At 46.5% G+C, this 17,655-nt stretch overlaps 1 protein-coding gene across 18 annotated transcripts in view; it reads right to left on the bottom strand.

Annotated features, from left to right (window-relative positions):
- TCF4 (transcription factor 4) overlaps positions 1–17,655 on the bottom strand; it is a 578,937-nt gene that overhangs the window by 400,224 nt on the left and 161,058 nt on the right. For 11 of the 18 annotated variants that reach the window (XM_068251303.1, XM_068251305.1, XM_068251312.1 and 8 more), the window contains one exon: positions 4,432–4,531. In XM_068251303.1, coding sequence (XP_068107404.1) covers positions 4,432–4,531 — 100 coding nt within the window. The remainder of the gene's footprint in view (positions 1–4,431; positions 4,532–17,655) is intronic. The other 7 variants (XM_068251304.1, XM_068251313.1, XM_068251315.1 and 4 more) reach the window with 1 other exon arrangement.

The raw sequence follows: 17,655 nt of genomic DNA, 5'->3' as shown, positions 1-17,655 counted from the left end.
TGCCCTTTTGTAGCTGAATCAAAAACCTTGTAGCTGAATCAAAATCCTCGGGTATAAAAGGGCACCCTTTTGTAGCCGAATCAAAACGCGGGTGCCCTTTTCACCACCTTCCAGGCAAGATTTGCGAAAATAATATTAAAGTCTATGGAGGCGCCCTTTTTACACAGGTGGCTCAGGTGCCTTTTTCAACTGATACCCCTTTAACCTCCCCGGTGTTTAATTTCCTTGCGTTTTTTGTACCAAAAGCATTTTTAGTGCTGCCCATAGCTTTTTTTGTTTGTTTATTTTTTTTACACTTTGAATTTTTTATAGTGGATCCAATACAGACGTTTGTATTAAATAATTTTTTTTTCTTTTTTGACGCCTAATGTGATGATGCTGTGTGCGCCCGACTCCAATGGGCCCACGCAGCGTCATCAGAGGGACACGCTGGGGGACGTGATCCTCGAGGGACAGGAAACCACAAAGGAGGACGAAGAGGAGACCGTCGCGAAGAAGACAGGAATACAGACAGGAATTCGGTCGCAGGGAAGCCGAGAGTTGCTGGCGAGGGATCCCGCACGCCAGCGACAAGCCTGACTCGTCTTTACCGATTCTAGCTGGTCCAATCCAGATTTCGTCCAGATTATTTTTTATCACTGTTCAGGGACCCTGAAAGTAACTTAACCCCCTAAAAAATTCCGCCAGGAGGCACCGCAGCAGTTTTTTTTTTTCTTATATCATGTAGCGAGCCCAGGGCTCGCTACATGATAGCCGCTGCTCAGCGGTATCCCCCCGCCCGCTTCGATCGCCTTCGGCGATCTCCGATCAGGAAATCCCGTTCAAAGAACGGGATTTCCTGGAAGGCTTCCCTCGTCGCCATGGCGACAGGGCGGGATGACGTCACCGACGTCGGGACGTCATTGGGAGTCCCGATCCACCCCTCAGCGCTGCCTGGCACTGATTGGCCAGGCAGCGCACGGGGTCTGCGGGGGGGGGGGGACGCGGCGCGACGGATACCGGCGATCGAGCGCGGGACGGCGGCGATCGGTATGTTGATGCAGCTAGCAAAGTGCTAGCTGCGTGCAGAAAAGAAAAAATTAAACAAATCGGCCGAGCAGGGCCGGAGAAAACCTCCTGCGCGGCTTACCCCGCCAAGGAGGTTAAAGACAAACGGTAACCAAGAATTGAACTTTTTCTAATCCTTTTCTCAAACGGATCAGCAGGGGGCTCTGTACGGCTAATATTGTGGTGAAACCCCTCCCACAGTGTGATGTCAGGACCATGGTCCTGGCAGTTTCCTGTCTGTGAACCTCATTGCATTGTGGGAGATAACAGCTGTTTACAACTGCCAAAAAAGCAAGCAGCTTCCACTGACATCACCTGCCACCAGTAAAAATGTCAGAATGTAAATCAGGGAGAGGAAAGATTTTACAATGGGCAAGCACTGACTAAATCATTTATACAGAATTATGGTAAAAATGAAGCACTTTTTTATTACATTATTGTCACTGGAGTTCCTCTTTAATGTTCAGATTTCTAGGTTCTCTAGACTGTGACATTACCGGGTATTCTGCAGAAATGGAAACAATTACTAGTAAGAGGTGAGAGGAGTCATTAGCACATTGTTACCGTGGCTCACCAGCTCTGCAGTTTCTGCACTCGCTCAGTCGGAGGTGTAACACTCAGCTCTCTACCTGGGAGACATTCACCGACACACTACAGTGCAGCATATGGTGCTGATCATTGGGCACGTCGTGCTGAGCTCTGTATCTCTATAAATGTTACACCAAAGCAGGGGGAAGAGGGTATTGTGGAACTGGAGGCTAAACTGCTCTACAGTGGCTAGATATTGGCTATCATTCATAAAGCATTTCCGCATGCGGAAATGCTTAATACCGCTGACTTTACCGAACACTCAGCAAAATCCCCATTCATAAAGGCTCTTTCCGCATGAAAGGCTGACATTCCTGTGAAGAGCGATACATTTCCGCCTTGTGCGGAGTTTTTCTAGATGAATCTAGAAAAAGTAACAAACACGTCCATTCATAAAGATTAGAGCAAGCGGTAGGCGGAAGGAAAATACCGCTTGCTCGACAGTAGCGATAGGCGGGCGGATTACTTGTGAATGAATGGGACGGACCTCCCAAGCAGCATCAGACAGAGAGCGCACGGAGGGAATCGGGCAGCTTTTATGTTTCCGCATGTCTTCCGCCATTCTACCGTCAGCTTCCTCCAGAAAACCTCCGCACTTGTATCGCAACAGGCAACTTTTTTATGAATGACCACCCAGAAGTCTTAAGTACCGCTTGCGGAGAAGAACGGTGTTTTCCCGCACTACCGACAGCTCCTTTATGAATTATAGCCATTGTGCTGGTTAGGGTCTCTGTCTCTGACACAGGCAACCTGGGTTGAAATCTTGGCTCTTGCTGTTCAGTGAGCCAGCACCTATTCAGTAAAGAGTCAATGGGCAAGATTCCCTAACACAGCTACTGCCTATAGAACGCGTCCTAGTGGCTGCAGCTCTAGAGCTTTGAGTCCGCCAAAGGACAGGATTTGTTTACACTTATTCCAATGAACAGTGTTACCCTGCATACAAATTCAGAAGTGGAATCGCAGCCTATTAAAATCAATGGGTTGCTTCTAATTGTCATGCAAGGAAAAAAGAAAGTCTGGTGCGCTTTTTGCAGACATCACATCTGCGCATTCGCATGGCTATTGGATTTGGATGCAATTTCGTATCATCCACGCTGCCCAGCAGAGAGATTATTTACATCTATTCAAAGTTTGTTTACAAGTTTGTAGCTTTTTTTTTCTCCTGGTCATTAGTGTTGCTAACACGAGTCTGAGACAGGCATCAGTCTGTTGGGAGTTTGTCTACAAGTGTGTACAGAAAACAGAAAGTCGGTGCCTTCCAAACGTGACCAATCACAGGCTGAGGTTTGTGATGTGAAGTTTACCCAGCAACAAGTGATGATCTGGGAGGAATGGGAAATGCACAGAAGTCTGTAGATCCAATATAAAGATACCTCTGTGCTTATTGTGGGTCTGTGCTTTGCCTTGGGTCCGGTTTAGTTTAGGTCCCTTTTACAATATGCTGGTTGTGTGACTCTTTCTGCAGGCAGGGTAACGCAACAGCAATGACAGTCTATGGGGCCCAGTACACGTATACCGTCGTGTCGAGTTGTTGCGGAAGTTCCTCATCAGTCGCCGACCCGGCACAAAGTCAACAGCGTGTTATTGCTGGACTTCCGTGGTGACGCAGCGGCAGTGGAATGTATAGAAGTCATTAAGCATGCAGAAATTTTAAATTTGTTGCCGCTGGTGTGCACCCATGTGCGGAACAACGCAAATACGACGGGGAACCTGGCAATCCTAGTGACACACCCTGTCCAGCAAGGGTACGTCACTGGGTGAGGGGTGGTGACGGGCGGCAAAGGCCGTATAGAGGTAAGGGGGCCTCACTATGCAAATTGCCTTCAACGCACTCTGCCGCAGGGTCATATGAATGTAGTTTTTGGCGATGTGATGGGGACGGAGTATTGCATCACATCACTATGGCCAGGTTTAAAACTGGCCTTAAAGAGAACCCAAAGTGGATTTTTGGGGGGCAAATGGAAAACATCTCTCTGCCTGATGACATGCCTCTGTGTCCCCACACCGCCGCTCTCTGTGTGCCCACCGCCGCGCTATAGCCCCCCGAGTTTAGCAATAAGATTTGTCGCTAACTCGGAGGTAAACACAGGGGAGAAGAATTCCCTGTTTAAAACTCCCGCCAGGGGCATTCCTGCAGGGCTTCCTGAGCTGCCACTGGGCAGCTCTCTCTCCCTGGCCACACCCCCTGCCACTCCCCCACCTCCCTGCATGCTGTGAGAGACACACAGTCTCTCAGAGCAGCGTCGTAAGACCCAGAGGCCACGAAAGTGAAAGTGGGCCATTGCTGCCCATGGGTGCGGCGGTTTTTGCGGCTACCTGATCCGCTCTGCCCTGCGGATCAGGTAGCCTACATTTATTTTTTCATTTTTTGAGCCCACCTCAGGCTCTCTTTAAAGATGGACCAATGAGGATCAGGAATGTATATTGGAAATGTGGAGATCTTTCTAGAGGCTTGGAGTTCTTCTTTAAACTGCACAGACACTTAACCCTATATGCAGGTAGAACCATGCAACTGATTGCAAGGATACTTGGACAACTATACATGTTTTGGTGGCCTCTTGCAACACTAAGTACCCTTTGAGATTGTAGCCATAGCAGAAAGTATTATAGTTGTAACACAAGTCCTGTGACCATTTCTTATTTGCTCTAGGACAGTGGCTCATCCAACAAACTGATAAATACCAATATTTCATTGGCTACATTGCATGCATGACAGTTCTGCCTGTGATATCACCAAAACATCTCTAAATAGCAGCAATGGCACTGATTGTACAAACAAAAACATCGGGGACTTACTCGGTATTCTTGAATTTACAAACGGTGGTGAGAGATTGTCGTGTGAAGTCATGTCCCTGCTCGCCATGTGTTCGTAATGAGATCCTTCCCCGTAGTTCTGCTGAATCAGAAAAAAAAACACAGGTCAGCAATGGCTCAGTTCTTTACATAACATACACTTGCACAAGATAGAAGACATCATAGCACACAGACAAATTGCAATGCTGCCCAAGTCTTGATCAGCACTCCCTCACAGATGCCGGTACAATGTGTGTATTTCCTCTTCACTCGACCGGCTTCCCATGCCTCTCCTCTCCCTGCTCAGCCCACTGCCAGGCTCTCTGTCTCTGTCTGAAAGCTGTGCTCATATCTGTGATCTGTAGTAAGGTCTAATGATTACTTTTAGCATATCACTTCCTGTTCCCAGCTATTCCCAGGAAGAAGGAGAAGCATTCATAGGAAAAGGAAGGTTGATAGCATAGGTCAACTATCACAGCTGATCTACAACTGGTGAGTAAGGCACGAGATATACAGTGTAGATATTACAAGTAAAGGACAGTATATAAGTTAAAGTGATAGTAAGCAGGGTGAAAATTGTTTATTTTCAGTTCTATGGTGTAATGCTTTCCAGTCCTAGCAGTTTTGGCATGGTCCTGCATTAAGCATGGCTGCCACCTGAGGGAAGAAGTATTGCTTAAGAGGAAATAAATATGACAGCCTTCATATCCCTCTCGCTTCAGTTGTCCTTTAACCTCCCTGGCGGTAAGTCCGTAAGGCCGTGGAGGATTTCTTAGGCCCTGGTGGGCCGATTTGCATATTTATTTATTTTTTTGGTACACGCAACTAGCGCTTTGCTAGCTGCCTGTACAAACCGATCACTGCCGCTCCGCGCCGATTCACCGCTACCCGCCGCGCCACCCCCTTCCCCCCCAGACCCCTTACGCAGCCTGGCCAATCACCGCCAGGCAACGCTAAGGGGTAGATCGGGACTCCCCCGTGTGCCATAACGTGGATGACGTCGATGACGTCATCCCGATCGTCGCCATGGCGACGGAGGAAGCCAAACAGGTAAGCTGTATACTCCTGTCTCACTGCCTGACGAAGCGGGGTCACGCCTGTGAAACTCGTTGCAAAAATTTGTGGAGTGTATAAATAAATTTTGTGTTCTATCCTAACACATTCCTTCTGTCGTGTCCTTTGGAGTTGAGAAGGGTCCACCTTCGCCACTTCCATGTTTTAAAAATGTTATGTCTTTTTACCCTCTTACCATTCTGCAGAGATGACTTGACTGTCGCCGCCTGTGATAAACTTCAGACTATAAATCTGGGAGAGAGGGGATTTTACAATGGGCAAACACTGACTAAATAATTTATATAGTAATATTGTAAAAGAAATAAGCAATTTAATTCATTAGGCTATTTTGACTACAGTTACTCTTTAATAACCTTATACTGTAAAAAGACTTGTGCCGCACTGATCTACATTTATGGCAATTTTATAACAAATAAAATAAATTTACATTTCTTTGAATAATTTAACATACTGTTGGTTGTAAATCATTTTAAAACCTTTTTTTTTTTAAACTAAATCAGCTGCAATGTGTCCCCTGACAAGTGCTGCAGAATGCAGAGGATGGTACAGCTCAAGGCCGGGAGTGTAGGAAGACCTGCCGCTTCTGTTCTGCTCCTAGCAATAAAACCTTCACGTAAGTAATAAAATAGAAATCACGTTACAGAAACTTTCCAAGATAACTTTCCCAGTCCCATGGGCCGTTATAGGAAAGAATAGAGCGCAACAGTCTCACTTCCCCACAGACAGTAACTGCAAAGTTTCATTAAAAGAAAAAGAATAAAAATATCCTCCTTATCAGTAAAGGGAGATTCCATTTTAATTTAAAGTGAACCTCCAGACTATAACATCTACTCAGCAGCTCTGAAAAGGCTTGGTGTTTCTTTAACAGTTTCACAGCATCAGAACTTTGTTTTTCTTACCCAAGCCTCATTTTTAGCTGCAAAGAAGAAAACTGCCCGGGCATTTTACCGCTGATGCTGTGCAAAGCATGATGGGATTTCTGATGTTGTTGTTCTCGTTCTGATGTGTTGGTGCAAATTTATTTTTATGTTTGAATTTGAGATTCAAAGCCTAGTGCGCGCAGCTGGGAGGGGTGATCAGGATACAGGACAGTTGGAACTGATATTCATGCTCCCTGTCACCTCCTTTCAATCAAAAAGATGGCTGCCCTCATGACAAAGATGGCTGCCCCCATGAAATCACAACCATTTGCCTGTTCTTTTAAAACACGGTGGGTACGAGATTATATTACCCATCTATTTTAATTAACATATCTAATGTAACTTAATGACAGTATGTTTGTTTAGGCTGAAGTTTCCCTTTCTTTCAGATCTATACATTGCAAGGTTCAGAAAGGGGTGTAACTAGACTTAATAGCCCCCCCTCCCCCTGCAGGGGGCCCCCTTAGTCCCTGAAGCCCATGTGGGTCACGTAATCTGGATCCGGCAAATTGCAGCAGAGAGTGTTCTGCTGTGAAGCAGCATCTGGAAGCAGTAATAAAATGACACACGCTCCCGCTACTCTGCAAGGGGGTGGAGGGGACGTTATTGTTAGCGAATGGGGAGTTTTTTTGCTAACTGGCTGCATTTGCATTCGGGGAGAGGAAGGAGAGGCAAGCAATACTGGGGCAAAAGTGGAGAAGATTCCCAAATAGAGATTCTGATTGGTCGCTTTAAAGAACTGATCCAGTTTTGCACTAGTTCTCTTTTTGCTCTAAGCTTCCTTGTGCTGGTTTTGATAAATCTGCCCTAGTGGTTCCACGTGGAGTTAAAGTGGACCTGAACTCTTGCATAGGGCATCATGAAATCAGAGAGAAATGCACCCTGTATGTATTTAGAGAGTTTAGCCATTTTAATTCCCCCTCCTGTGTGACTAATCACAAGTGTAATTTGATCTCTCCCCTGTGTCACTTGACTGCCACGGCAGATAAACTCATTTGAAAGCACAGGCTGTAACAATATGTCTTCTTCCATGAAAACAGGAATAAGACACACAAGAAAGAAATGTTTCTCTTTAAAAGTTATTATGCTGTTGCTTATCTTTTAGAGCAGAGAGGAAGTTCTGCGTTAAGGTCCGCTTTAAAATGAGTATCTTTGGAAACGTGTCTCCCCCGCTTTTGGCCGGATCTTGTTATGCAATGTTTACAGAGGCGGCAACGGGGGGCGTACACTCTAGGGCTGGCATGGGCAAACTTGGCTCCCCAGCTGTTGAGGAACTACAAGTCCCACAATGCATTGCAGGAGTCTGACAGCCACAGTCATGACTCATAAAGGCAAATGCATTGTGGGATTTGTAGTTCCTTAACAGCTGGAGGGCCAAGTTTGCCCATGCCTGCTCTAGGGGCTCAATTCTCTAAGCCTGTTTTCAAGCATGGTATTGGTAACAGTATTCTGTGTGGAGTACTGACTGGCCATAAACTCCCACTTTGCTGCTGGAGTAATTAAAATGGACCTGAACTCAGAACTTTCTCTCTGCTCTAAAAGATAAGCAACAGCATAATACACTTTAAAGTAAAAACATTTATTTGTTTGTCTGCCGAGAACTGCCACATTTCTGTACTGACACATGGGGCTCGATTCTCTAAGCCGTGATAACTGCTATCACAGCAGTTATCACGCGAGCCGTTGCGCGCAAAGTTTTGCGCTTGACAGGCGTTACTTTACGTGATACGCAAAGGTTTGTTCGTGATCACGGGTACTTTTCACTTGAAAAACGCCCATGATCATGCGCAAACCTTCACGTAACACGTGAAGTAACACTGTTCGCACACAAACATTTGCGCGCTGTGGCTCGCGTGATAACTGCTGTAATAGCAGTTATCACGGCTTAGAGAATTGAGCCCCATGTATCAGTACAGAAATTTGGCAGTCCTCGGCAAGCACAGCTAATATGTAAACACAGGATGTTAACCCTTTCTCTGCATCCATGAAAGCAGGAAATAGACACACTGCAGATTTATTGCAGGATTTGTATCAGCTGTAACAAAGAAATGTTTTTACTTTAAAGGGTATTATGCTGTTGCTTATCTTTTAGAGCAGGGAGAAAGTTCTGAGTTCAGGTCCATTTTAATTACTCCAGCAGCAAAGTGGGAGTTTATGGCCAGTCAGTACTCCACACAGAATACTGTTACCAATACCATGCTTGAAAACAGGGACATAACTGTGTATCACGAGGCCCATCTTCAAAACCTTTAGGGGGCCCCCTTTCCTACGATCAAACTGCCACATATCTGGTACTCAGCAAAAAGGAGGGCACAGACTTCTTCCTTCCGCCTTCTCCACCAGGGACCCCCTCCTGTGCTCCCCTGCCTGTGTCAGATCAACACCACGCAGTGACGACTGGAGCTTACATCTTCCACCATCGGGTCTCTCAGGTGCTCCTGCTGCAGCCACTAGAGGTCACTGTCTGGGCTCTGCCTTCCTCTTGGTCTGAGTTTCTCTGCATCAGAAGACTGAAAGGAGGGAAGAGACCAGAGAGGACAGTGACACCTACTGGCGCCAGTGGGAGTGTTGGAGAGACCAAATGGTGAAAGAGGTATGCCTGGGCTGTGACTGCCGCCATGCTGATCTGTGAATCTGACACTGGCAGCCAGGGCCAGTTCTAGACTTTTTGCTGCCTGAGGCAAACTTGTGAGGATTGCCCTCCCCCCACACGATTTGCAATGATCGCACAGCACCCGACAATTTACCCTGCTTCATTTAATGTTCTTGCATGACATGTTGCAGCTCAACACAATAGCACACTGGCTGGCAGTGAGTCTGTGCCAAACAAACTGCTCACCCTCAGCCACTCTTTTCCTCCTCAGGAAGGTACACACAGTACAAAAACGCTGCCCCTAAACTCTCTGCCCCTGACACAAATGTTTCACCCTGCTTCATGAGAGAACCGGCCCTGCTGGCAGCAGAGCATGGGAGGGGGGCCCTGGTGGAGAAGGAGGAAGAATGAAATCCAGGCCCCTCCTCCTCACCGGACTGCTACCCCGTTGTTATGCCACTGCTTGCAAAAAGGAGCCAGTTCCCACAAGCAGCAGAGTTGAGCAGCGCACACGGCTGCTGTACAATAAGCGTAGATGGGACTCCCCATCTTAAGCACTAGAAAAGGTGCCTGGATGCATTTTCTACTTGCCACTCGAAAAGGTAAGAGGTGGCATAATGAGTACCGCTCTGCCCCTCATTTGGCATACATTTTTGATTTTTTTTTCTTTATTTTTAGTAACATAAGATTTTGGGGAATTTTAAGCAACATTGGAATACCCCTTCAATGCAAACCTGTGAGGAGAAAAATGTTAAGTTAGATACTTACCTAAGTAGTGGGAAGCCTCTGGGTGCTGCTGAGGCTTCCCAGATCTTCTGCCAGCCCCCCCACTGCTGGCCCTGCCCCAATTCTTTGTGGCTCCATATATGGGCGTACCGTATGCGTGAGTATGGTCAGCTCACGCCCAATAGCACGAAGCTGCTCATGCATGAAAGAAACAACCATGCAGTGGCTTCATCATTCTTGTGGGCAGGCACGGACTGACTTGTGCCCATACATGGATAGGAGCGTGGCTCCAGAACACATTCAACAAGCTTTTGTCTAATAGGTTCAGAGGGACCCAGCACTGGAACGGTGGCACTGAGAGGATCAGGGGAAGCATCTGGACCATCTAGTTAGGTAAGTATCTTTTTGTAGCTTTTATTTTTATATCCATTTCAGGTATGCTTTAAAGAGGAACTTTAACCCCGGATTGACCTTCATCCCAATCAGTAGCTGATACCCCCTTTCCCACAGAAAATCTTTAGCTTTTCTTGAATAGATAATCAGAGGGGTCTGTATGGCTGATATTGTGGTTAACCCCCCCCCCCCATAGTGTGATGTCATGACCTTGGTCCTGACAGTTTGCTGTCTGTGAACTTCATTGCATTGTGGTAAATAACGTTTTTTTTCCAACTGCCACGCAAGCAGTATCACCTCTTGTGCATAGAACTCTCGGTAAGCGAACATTCTGTACAGATCATTTGGCAGAACTAAAGATGTCACCACCAGTTATAAATGTCAAGAATATAAATCGGGGAAATGAAAGATTTTACAATGGGCAAACCGTGACTAAATAATATATAAATGAATATGGTAAAAAGCAAGAAATATAATTCACTACGCTATTTTCACTACAGTTCCTCCTTAAAACGAAGGTTCAAGCAAAATAAAAAAATGAGTTTCACTTACCTGGGGTTTCTACCAGCCCCATGCAGCCATCCTATGCCCTCGTAGTCACTCACTGCTGCTCCGGTCCCCTGCTGGCAGCTTGCCGACCTCAGAGGTCGGCGGGCCGCATTGCGTACATTTTTACGCATTCCCGCTAGTGCAGGAACATTAACACATACATTTTTACGCATTACTGGTTTAATGTGTAAAAATGTACGCATTGAACCAGTAATGCGTAAAAATGTATGTGTTAATGTTCCTGCACTAGCGGGAATGCGTAAAAATGTACGCAATGCGGCCCGCCGACCTCCGAGGTCGGCAAGCTGCCAGCGGAGGCCTGGAGCAGCAGTGAGTGACTTCGAGGGCACAGGATGGCTGCATGGGGCTGGTAGAAGCCCCAGGTAAGTGAAACTCATTTTTTTTATTTTGCTTGAACCTTCCCTTTAAAGGACCACCATAGCGAAAAAAGTAAGCAGTTAAGATCTGACGAAACCAACAGATTTTGGGCTAGTCCATCTTCTCATGGGGAATTCTAAGGGTTTTCTTTGTTTTCAAAAGCATTTCCTGAACGGTAGTTGCTAGGTCTAACTGCCAAAATAGTAAGATACCAGCCAGCCTCCCTATTCACTGTTTTGGCAGTTAGACTTTCAAACTGCCGTTCAGGAAATGCATTTAAAGAGGAACTCCAGTGAAAATAATGTAATAAAAAAAAAGTGCTTCATTTTTACAATAATTATGTATAAATTATTTAGTCAGTGTTTGCTCATTGTAAAATCTTTCCTCTCCCCGATTTACATTCTGACATTTATTACATGGTGACATTTTTACTGTGGGCAGGTTATGTAGCTGCTGCTAGCTGTTTTGGCTGTTAGAGACAGCTGTAAACAGCTAATTCCTGTCTGTGAACCTTGTTACATTGTAACAAACTGCCAAAAGTACCGCGGTTCCAGAGCTTCTTGTGGGAGGGGTTTCAGCACAAAATCAGTCATACAGCGCCCCCTGATAATCTGTTCGTGAAAAGCAATATATTTCTCATGTAAAATATCAGCTACTGATTGGGATAAAGTTCAATTCTTGGTTGGAGTTTCTCTTTAAAAGCAAATAAAACCCTGAGACTCTCCCCCCCCCCCCCCCCCCATAAAGAAATGGACAAGTCCAAAACATGTAATTTCTGTCAGATTTTAACTTCCTACTTTTTTGCTTTAGTGGTCCCTTAAAGGACAACCGAGGTTACATGTGACATAATGAGATAGACATGTGTATGTACAGTGCCAAGTAATTATAGCCATAAAATACTCTCCTGTCAGCAAATGGCTTCTGAGAGCAGTAAAGAGATAAAAAGGGTCAATAATTCATAGATTTGAGCTCTGGCATACTTCAATGCATGTGTCATTGAGCAGAGACAATGAAACAGTAAAAACTTAAAAATTAGATTTAAAGAGAAACTCCGACCAAGAATTGAACTTTATCCCAATCAGTAGCTGATACCCCATTTTACATGAAAATCTATTCCTTTTCACAAACGGACCATCAGGGGGCGCTGTATGGCTGATATTGTGGTGAAACCCCTCCCAGGCTCCCACAAAGAAATTCTGAGTACGTACTCTTGGCAGTTTACTGTCTGTGAACCTTGCTGCATTGTGGGAAATAGCTGTTTACAGCTGTTTCCAACTGCCAAAAAAGCATGCAGCAGCTACATCACTTGCCAGCAGTAAAAATGTCACCATGCAATAAATGTCAGAATGTAAATCAGGGATTTAAAAGATTTTACAATGGGCAAACACTGACTAAATCACTTATACATAATTATTGCAAAAATTATGCACTTTTTTATTACATTATTTTCACTGGAGTTCCTCTTTAAATATAAAATAAAACTGTATCTAAAAAAGTCAATTTTAGGAGAAGGAGGATAGATATGATTGTTTTTTATCAGTTTATTTTCACCTCGGATGTCCTTTAAAGTGAACCTAAAACGATGGGGCTATGCATAGATCTTTCAGGCTGCCTACATTCCTCTTCCACGATAGTAGCAACGCACCAGGTATTATAGCCAGGAGTCAGAGTGACTGACAACCCTTCAAAAGCAGTTCAGCAGTAGCGGATTCATTCTGACATAACATAGAACAGAATCACAGAAACATGCACAGAAAGCAGACACAATGTAACAACTGGTATTAGCGGCAGTAGACTTGTGTGGAGCTGTCACTCTGTAGCTAAGGTCATGCTGCAGATGCAGAAGATAAGGAACTGCATTTATTTTATGGTAATCAGTTTACCCTACAGGATTTCCCCTCAGGGAGAGTTTGCAGGGAGGCATGTATTTAGTTTGATAAGGCAATGGAATTTTTTAGGTTTCTAAATGGCTGTTTGTGATCATGTGAACCTGCCCACACACCTACACAGGATGCAGAGGCCAGGCATAATCATGTGATCATGCCCACACACCTACACAGGATGCAGAGGCCAGGCATAATCATGTGATCATGCCCACACACCTACACAGGATGCAGAGGCCAGGCATAATCATGTGATCATGCCCACACACCTACACAGGATGCAGAGGCCAGGCATAATCATGTGATCCTGCCCACACACCTACACAGGATGCAGAGGCCAGGCATAATCATGTGATCCTGCCCACACACCTACACAGGATGCAGAGGCCAGGCATAATCATGTGATCCTGCCCACACACCTACACAGGATGCAAAGGCCAGGCATAAGCCCACACACCTACACAGGATGCAGAGGCCAGGCATAATCATGTGATCCTGCCCACACACCTACACAGGATGCAGAGGCCAGGCATAATCATGTGATCCTGCCCACACACCTACACAGGAAGCAGAGGCTAGGCATAATCATGTGATCACGACCAGCCAATGACTTGTTAGAGAACAGAATTCCTAAACAATAAGTTGATTGTCTCTGATTATGAAGGTTTAAAGGACAACTGAAGTGAGAGGTATGTGGAGGCTGCGATATTTATTTACTTTAAAAACAATACCAGTTGCTTGGCAGTCCTGTTGATCATGTGCTTCAAATACGTTTAGCCATAGCCCCTGAACAAGCATGCAGCAGATCAGGTGTTCCTGGCATTAATGGGCTTGATTCACTAAGAAAAACAGCGTGCCTTATCAAAGTTAACACGTCTTATCAGCAGGGGCGGCGCTACACTGGGGCTTGCCGGGGCTGAAGCCCCAGCTGACAAACTGTAAGCCTCCCCCAAAGCCCCCCCAGAGCTGAGTGGACTTAAAAAAACAAAAACCTTTCCCTCATGCTGCTGCTGCTTAAATGTTCTGCCCTCATCAGTGTCATTGTTAGCTCAATTTATTTGTAGCACGTGCCGGTATCAGCCCCATTGTGCCCCGAACGGGCATTTCCACTGTACAAAATAGTCCCGATTGCTGCATATTTACACTAGCCGAGTCAAAGGCGTAAGGATACAGGATTTTGCAGCTGCAAGGCGGAGGGATACAGTTTCAGCTGACAGCGCGGGTGTTTGAAAAGCTTTTAGGAAGGAAGAATTGAAGAAGAGAGGAGGAGAAGCAGAAGGCTGGAGGAATGTCTGATGCTGCAGTAGTCAGAAATCAGCGGTGTCTGTGAGTGTTTCTCCCCCACGACTTCACTCACACCACCAGTGGACTAAAGGGCAGATCATGAATGTCTGATAGCTGACACCACGGAGAGAAGCAGGCACGGAGGGATTACTAGTGACTAGTATGAGTCTGACATCCAGGGAGAAGCAGCAGCAGGATAGACACTGTGAAAGCAAGCAGGGATTCTGGGCATACATTAGAATAGATGACAGATCACCAAGTACATTTCTCTTAGCATGCAGGGAACTTGGTTACTCTGCTGTGCAGGGAAGGGAGTCACACATCCTCACCATACACTGAAAATAATGCACTTTACCTGACTGCTTAATAGCTAACCTGTTGCCTATTATATGAATGATATGGTGCAAAATCAGGGTGCCTAATTGCTATATGGGAAACGTCTACTTTCAAGTGGTATGTGTCACTAATTGCTGTGTGCTCTGCTACCTTTCTACTTCCTACTATCCTACTTCCTACTATCCATCTGCTACCTTACTACTGTGCAGAGGGATACGCTGCCTAACTGCCATGCAGGGGTATAAATGGGGGATACATGCAGTCCTATTTCTATGTGACGGATGCCTAATTACTGTACTATGTGGGACATATGCAGCTGTATTACTATGTGGTAGATGTAGTGCCTAACTGCTAAATGGGGGGGATTTGCTGCCTAAAAATTGTTATGTGTGAGATATTTTGGCTGTTATGTGGGAAGATTCTATAGGAGACTTCGGAGCTAATCTACTTTAGGGGACCCAGCAGGAAATCTAGCTAATGTGATTGGGTGGACGGCATGCTCTTGAACTTATAGGTTTCAGATAGGTTGTAATAAACTACACCCACGTTGTTCAGCCAATCACAATGCTCTGTGCGGTAAAGGGTGCTGTGATTGGAGAGCTGTACCCTATGAGGTTTCCTGCTGGGTCCCCTAAAGTAGACTAGCTCTGAGACTTCTAGCCTTATTTTTTTTGTTGTGGTGACATAGAACCTGTCATTGCCATGCCCACAAACTCCACAGCATGTCGCACGGTTTCCTTTTATTGGTGCCCAGAAGTGCCCCGAATCTTTTGGGATGCTGGCAACGCCCCTGCCCCTCATTCTCCCCTGTGGAGGTGCTGCTGCCACCGCTAACTCACCTCAGATCGGCGGCGAGCAGTAGATAGGAATCAGCCAGACCAGCGCATAGCAGCCGCACGGTGGACTTTAAATGCTGGACGTGACCGATGATGTCACTTCCTGCATTTGAATTCACCGCGTGGCTGCAATGCGCTGTTCTGGCTGACTCCTATATCTCCTGCTCACCGCCGATCTGAGGTGTGTTAGCGTCAGCAGCAGCACCACCACAGGGGAGAATGAGGGGGGGAGGTACATTTAAGCAGCCGCCGGCGATGCAACGGTAGATGGCTTCTTCCTCCTCCATGCCCCCAGACGGACCCAGGACCATGGGAGCCACATACTTCTCTCGCTGCCACTCAAGTACCAGCTGCTCTGGGGTCCTGGGCTGAAGGATGAGGTCAGTGCTAGAGGCAGGAATGAGATGTGCTGCTGGGGTTACAGAGGGACATGGGTGTGATATGCTGGGGGAGGGGGGTGGCTGGAGTGTGATGTTTTTAGGGGGACAGGTGTGTGATGTACTGGAGGGGACAGTGAAGGGATGTGCTGGAGGGGACAAGGGTGTGATGTGCTGGAGGGGACAAGGGTGTGATGTGCTGGAGGGGACTGGGGTGTGATGTGCTGGAGGGGACTGGGGTGTGATGTGCTGGAGGGGACTGGGGTGTGATGTGCTGAGGGGGACAGTATTGGCATGTTCTGGAGAGGACAGGGGTGTGATTTTCTGGGAGAACAGGGGTTTTGTGCTGGAGGGGACATGGGTGTCATGTGCTTGGGAGACAGGGGTGTCATGACACCCCTGTCTCCCCAGCTCACAATACCCCCTGTCCTCCCAGCATGACACCCCTGTCCCTCTGTTTCCTCAGCATACATTTACTGGTGAAAAGCTGTCTCTTATGTGCATTTACTGGTGAAACGCTGTCTCTCATTATGTGCATTTACTGGTGAAACGCTGTCTCTCATTACGTGCATTTACTGGTGAAATGCTGTCTGGGGAAACGCTGTCCCTCATTACATGCATTTACTGGTGAAAGGCTGTCTGTCATTACGTGCATTTACTGGTGAAAAGCTGTCTCTTATGTGCATTTACTGGTGAAAAGCTGTCTCTTATGTGCATTTACTGGTGAAAAGCTGTCTCTTATGTGCATTTACTGGTGAAACTCTGTCTCTCATTACGTGCATTTACTGGTGAAATGCTGTCTCTCATTACATGCATTTACTGGGGAAACGCTGTCTGTCATAATGTGCATTTACTGGTGAAAGGCTGTCTGTCATTGCGTGCATTAACTGGTGAAAAGCTGTCTCTCATTACATGATTGTTGATTGATGCTTTTACTGGTGAAACACTGTCTCTTACGTGCATTTACTGGAGAAACGCTGTCTGTCATTACGTACATTTGCTGGGGAAACGCTGCCTGTCATTATGTGCATTTACTTTATATTTTTTTTTATGCAACTACATTAGCTGGTACAAATACATTACAGTTAGTCCCTCCCACACGATGTCATGACCACACCCACACGTTCGCCACGGCGCGCTTTGCGCGTCGCAAATTCCCCCCATGAGCCCCGCCTGCCAGCCATTGTGCCCCTCTTGAGCCCCCCCAGAAATCTGAAGCTGGAGCCGCCACTGCTTATCAGAGTAGCATAGACCCTGGACACACTGTGATGTGATGCAACAGCATAAAAACCTTTAGGCTGGTTTCACAGTGGGACGTTACAGGCGCACGTCAGTGCAGCCTGTAACGCAGCCCACCGCACAGCAATGAAAAATCAATGGGCTGTTTACAGTGCCCACGTTGCGTTACACAGTAACGCTGTGCCATAAGTCAACGTACTGCATGCAGTACTTTGTAAGCGGCAGAGCCGCGTTAGACTGCTTGCACATGCTCAGTAACATTGGGGAGGAGCGGAGAGCGGCCAGGCACATGGCTAATTAATATTCACTGCACTCAGTGACGTGCAGTGTTTACTTCTTGGAACGGCTGCTCTGTGCGGCGATTGGCCGGCGGGACCACGTGATGCCGCATGCGTCCAAGAGTGCACATCACGGCATCAAGGACGCCAGAGTGAGCTGCACAACACGGCTCACTCTGACGTCCAAAGCAGGGAGCACCAGACGTTGTGTTAGGGGCACGTTATGCGACCATAACGTCCCCTAAAATGCAACGTCCTGGTGTGAAACCAGCCTTAGGGGACTTTCACACTGGCGCAGTGCGGCATTTTGTTACAGCCTAACGCCAGGGCAATGAAAGTCTATGGGGTGGTTCACATGGTA

Source organism: Hyperolius riggenbachi, chromosome 1 (genome assembly GCF_040937935.1).
Source record: "Hyperolius riggenbachi isolate aHypRig1 chromosome 1, aHypRig1.pri, whole genome shotgun sequence".
Classification (NCBI taxonomy): Eukaryota; Metazoa; Chordata; class Amphibia; order Anura; family Hyperoliidae; genus Hyperolius; species Hyperolius riggenbachi.
Note: the sequence above shows the minus strand (reverse complement) of the source record. Positions and strands in the feature narration are given on the sequence as shown.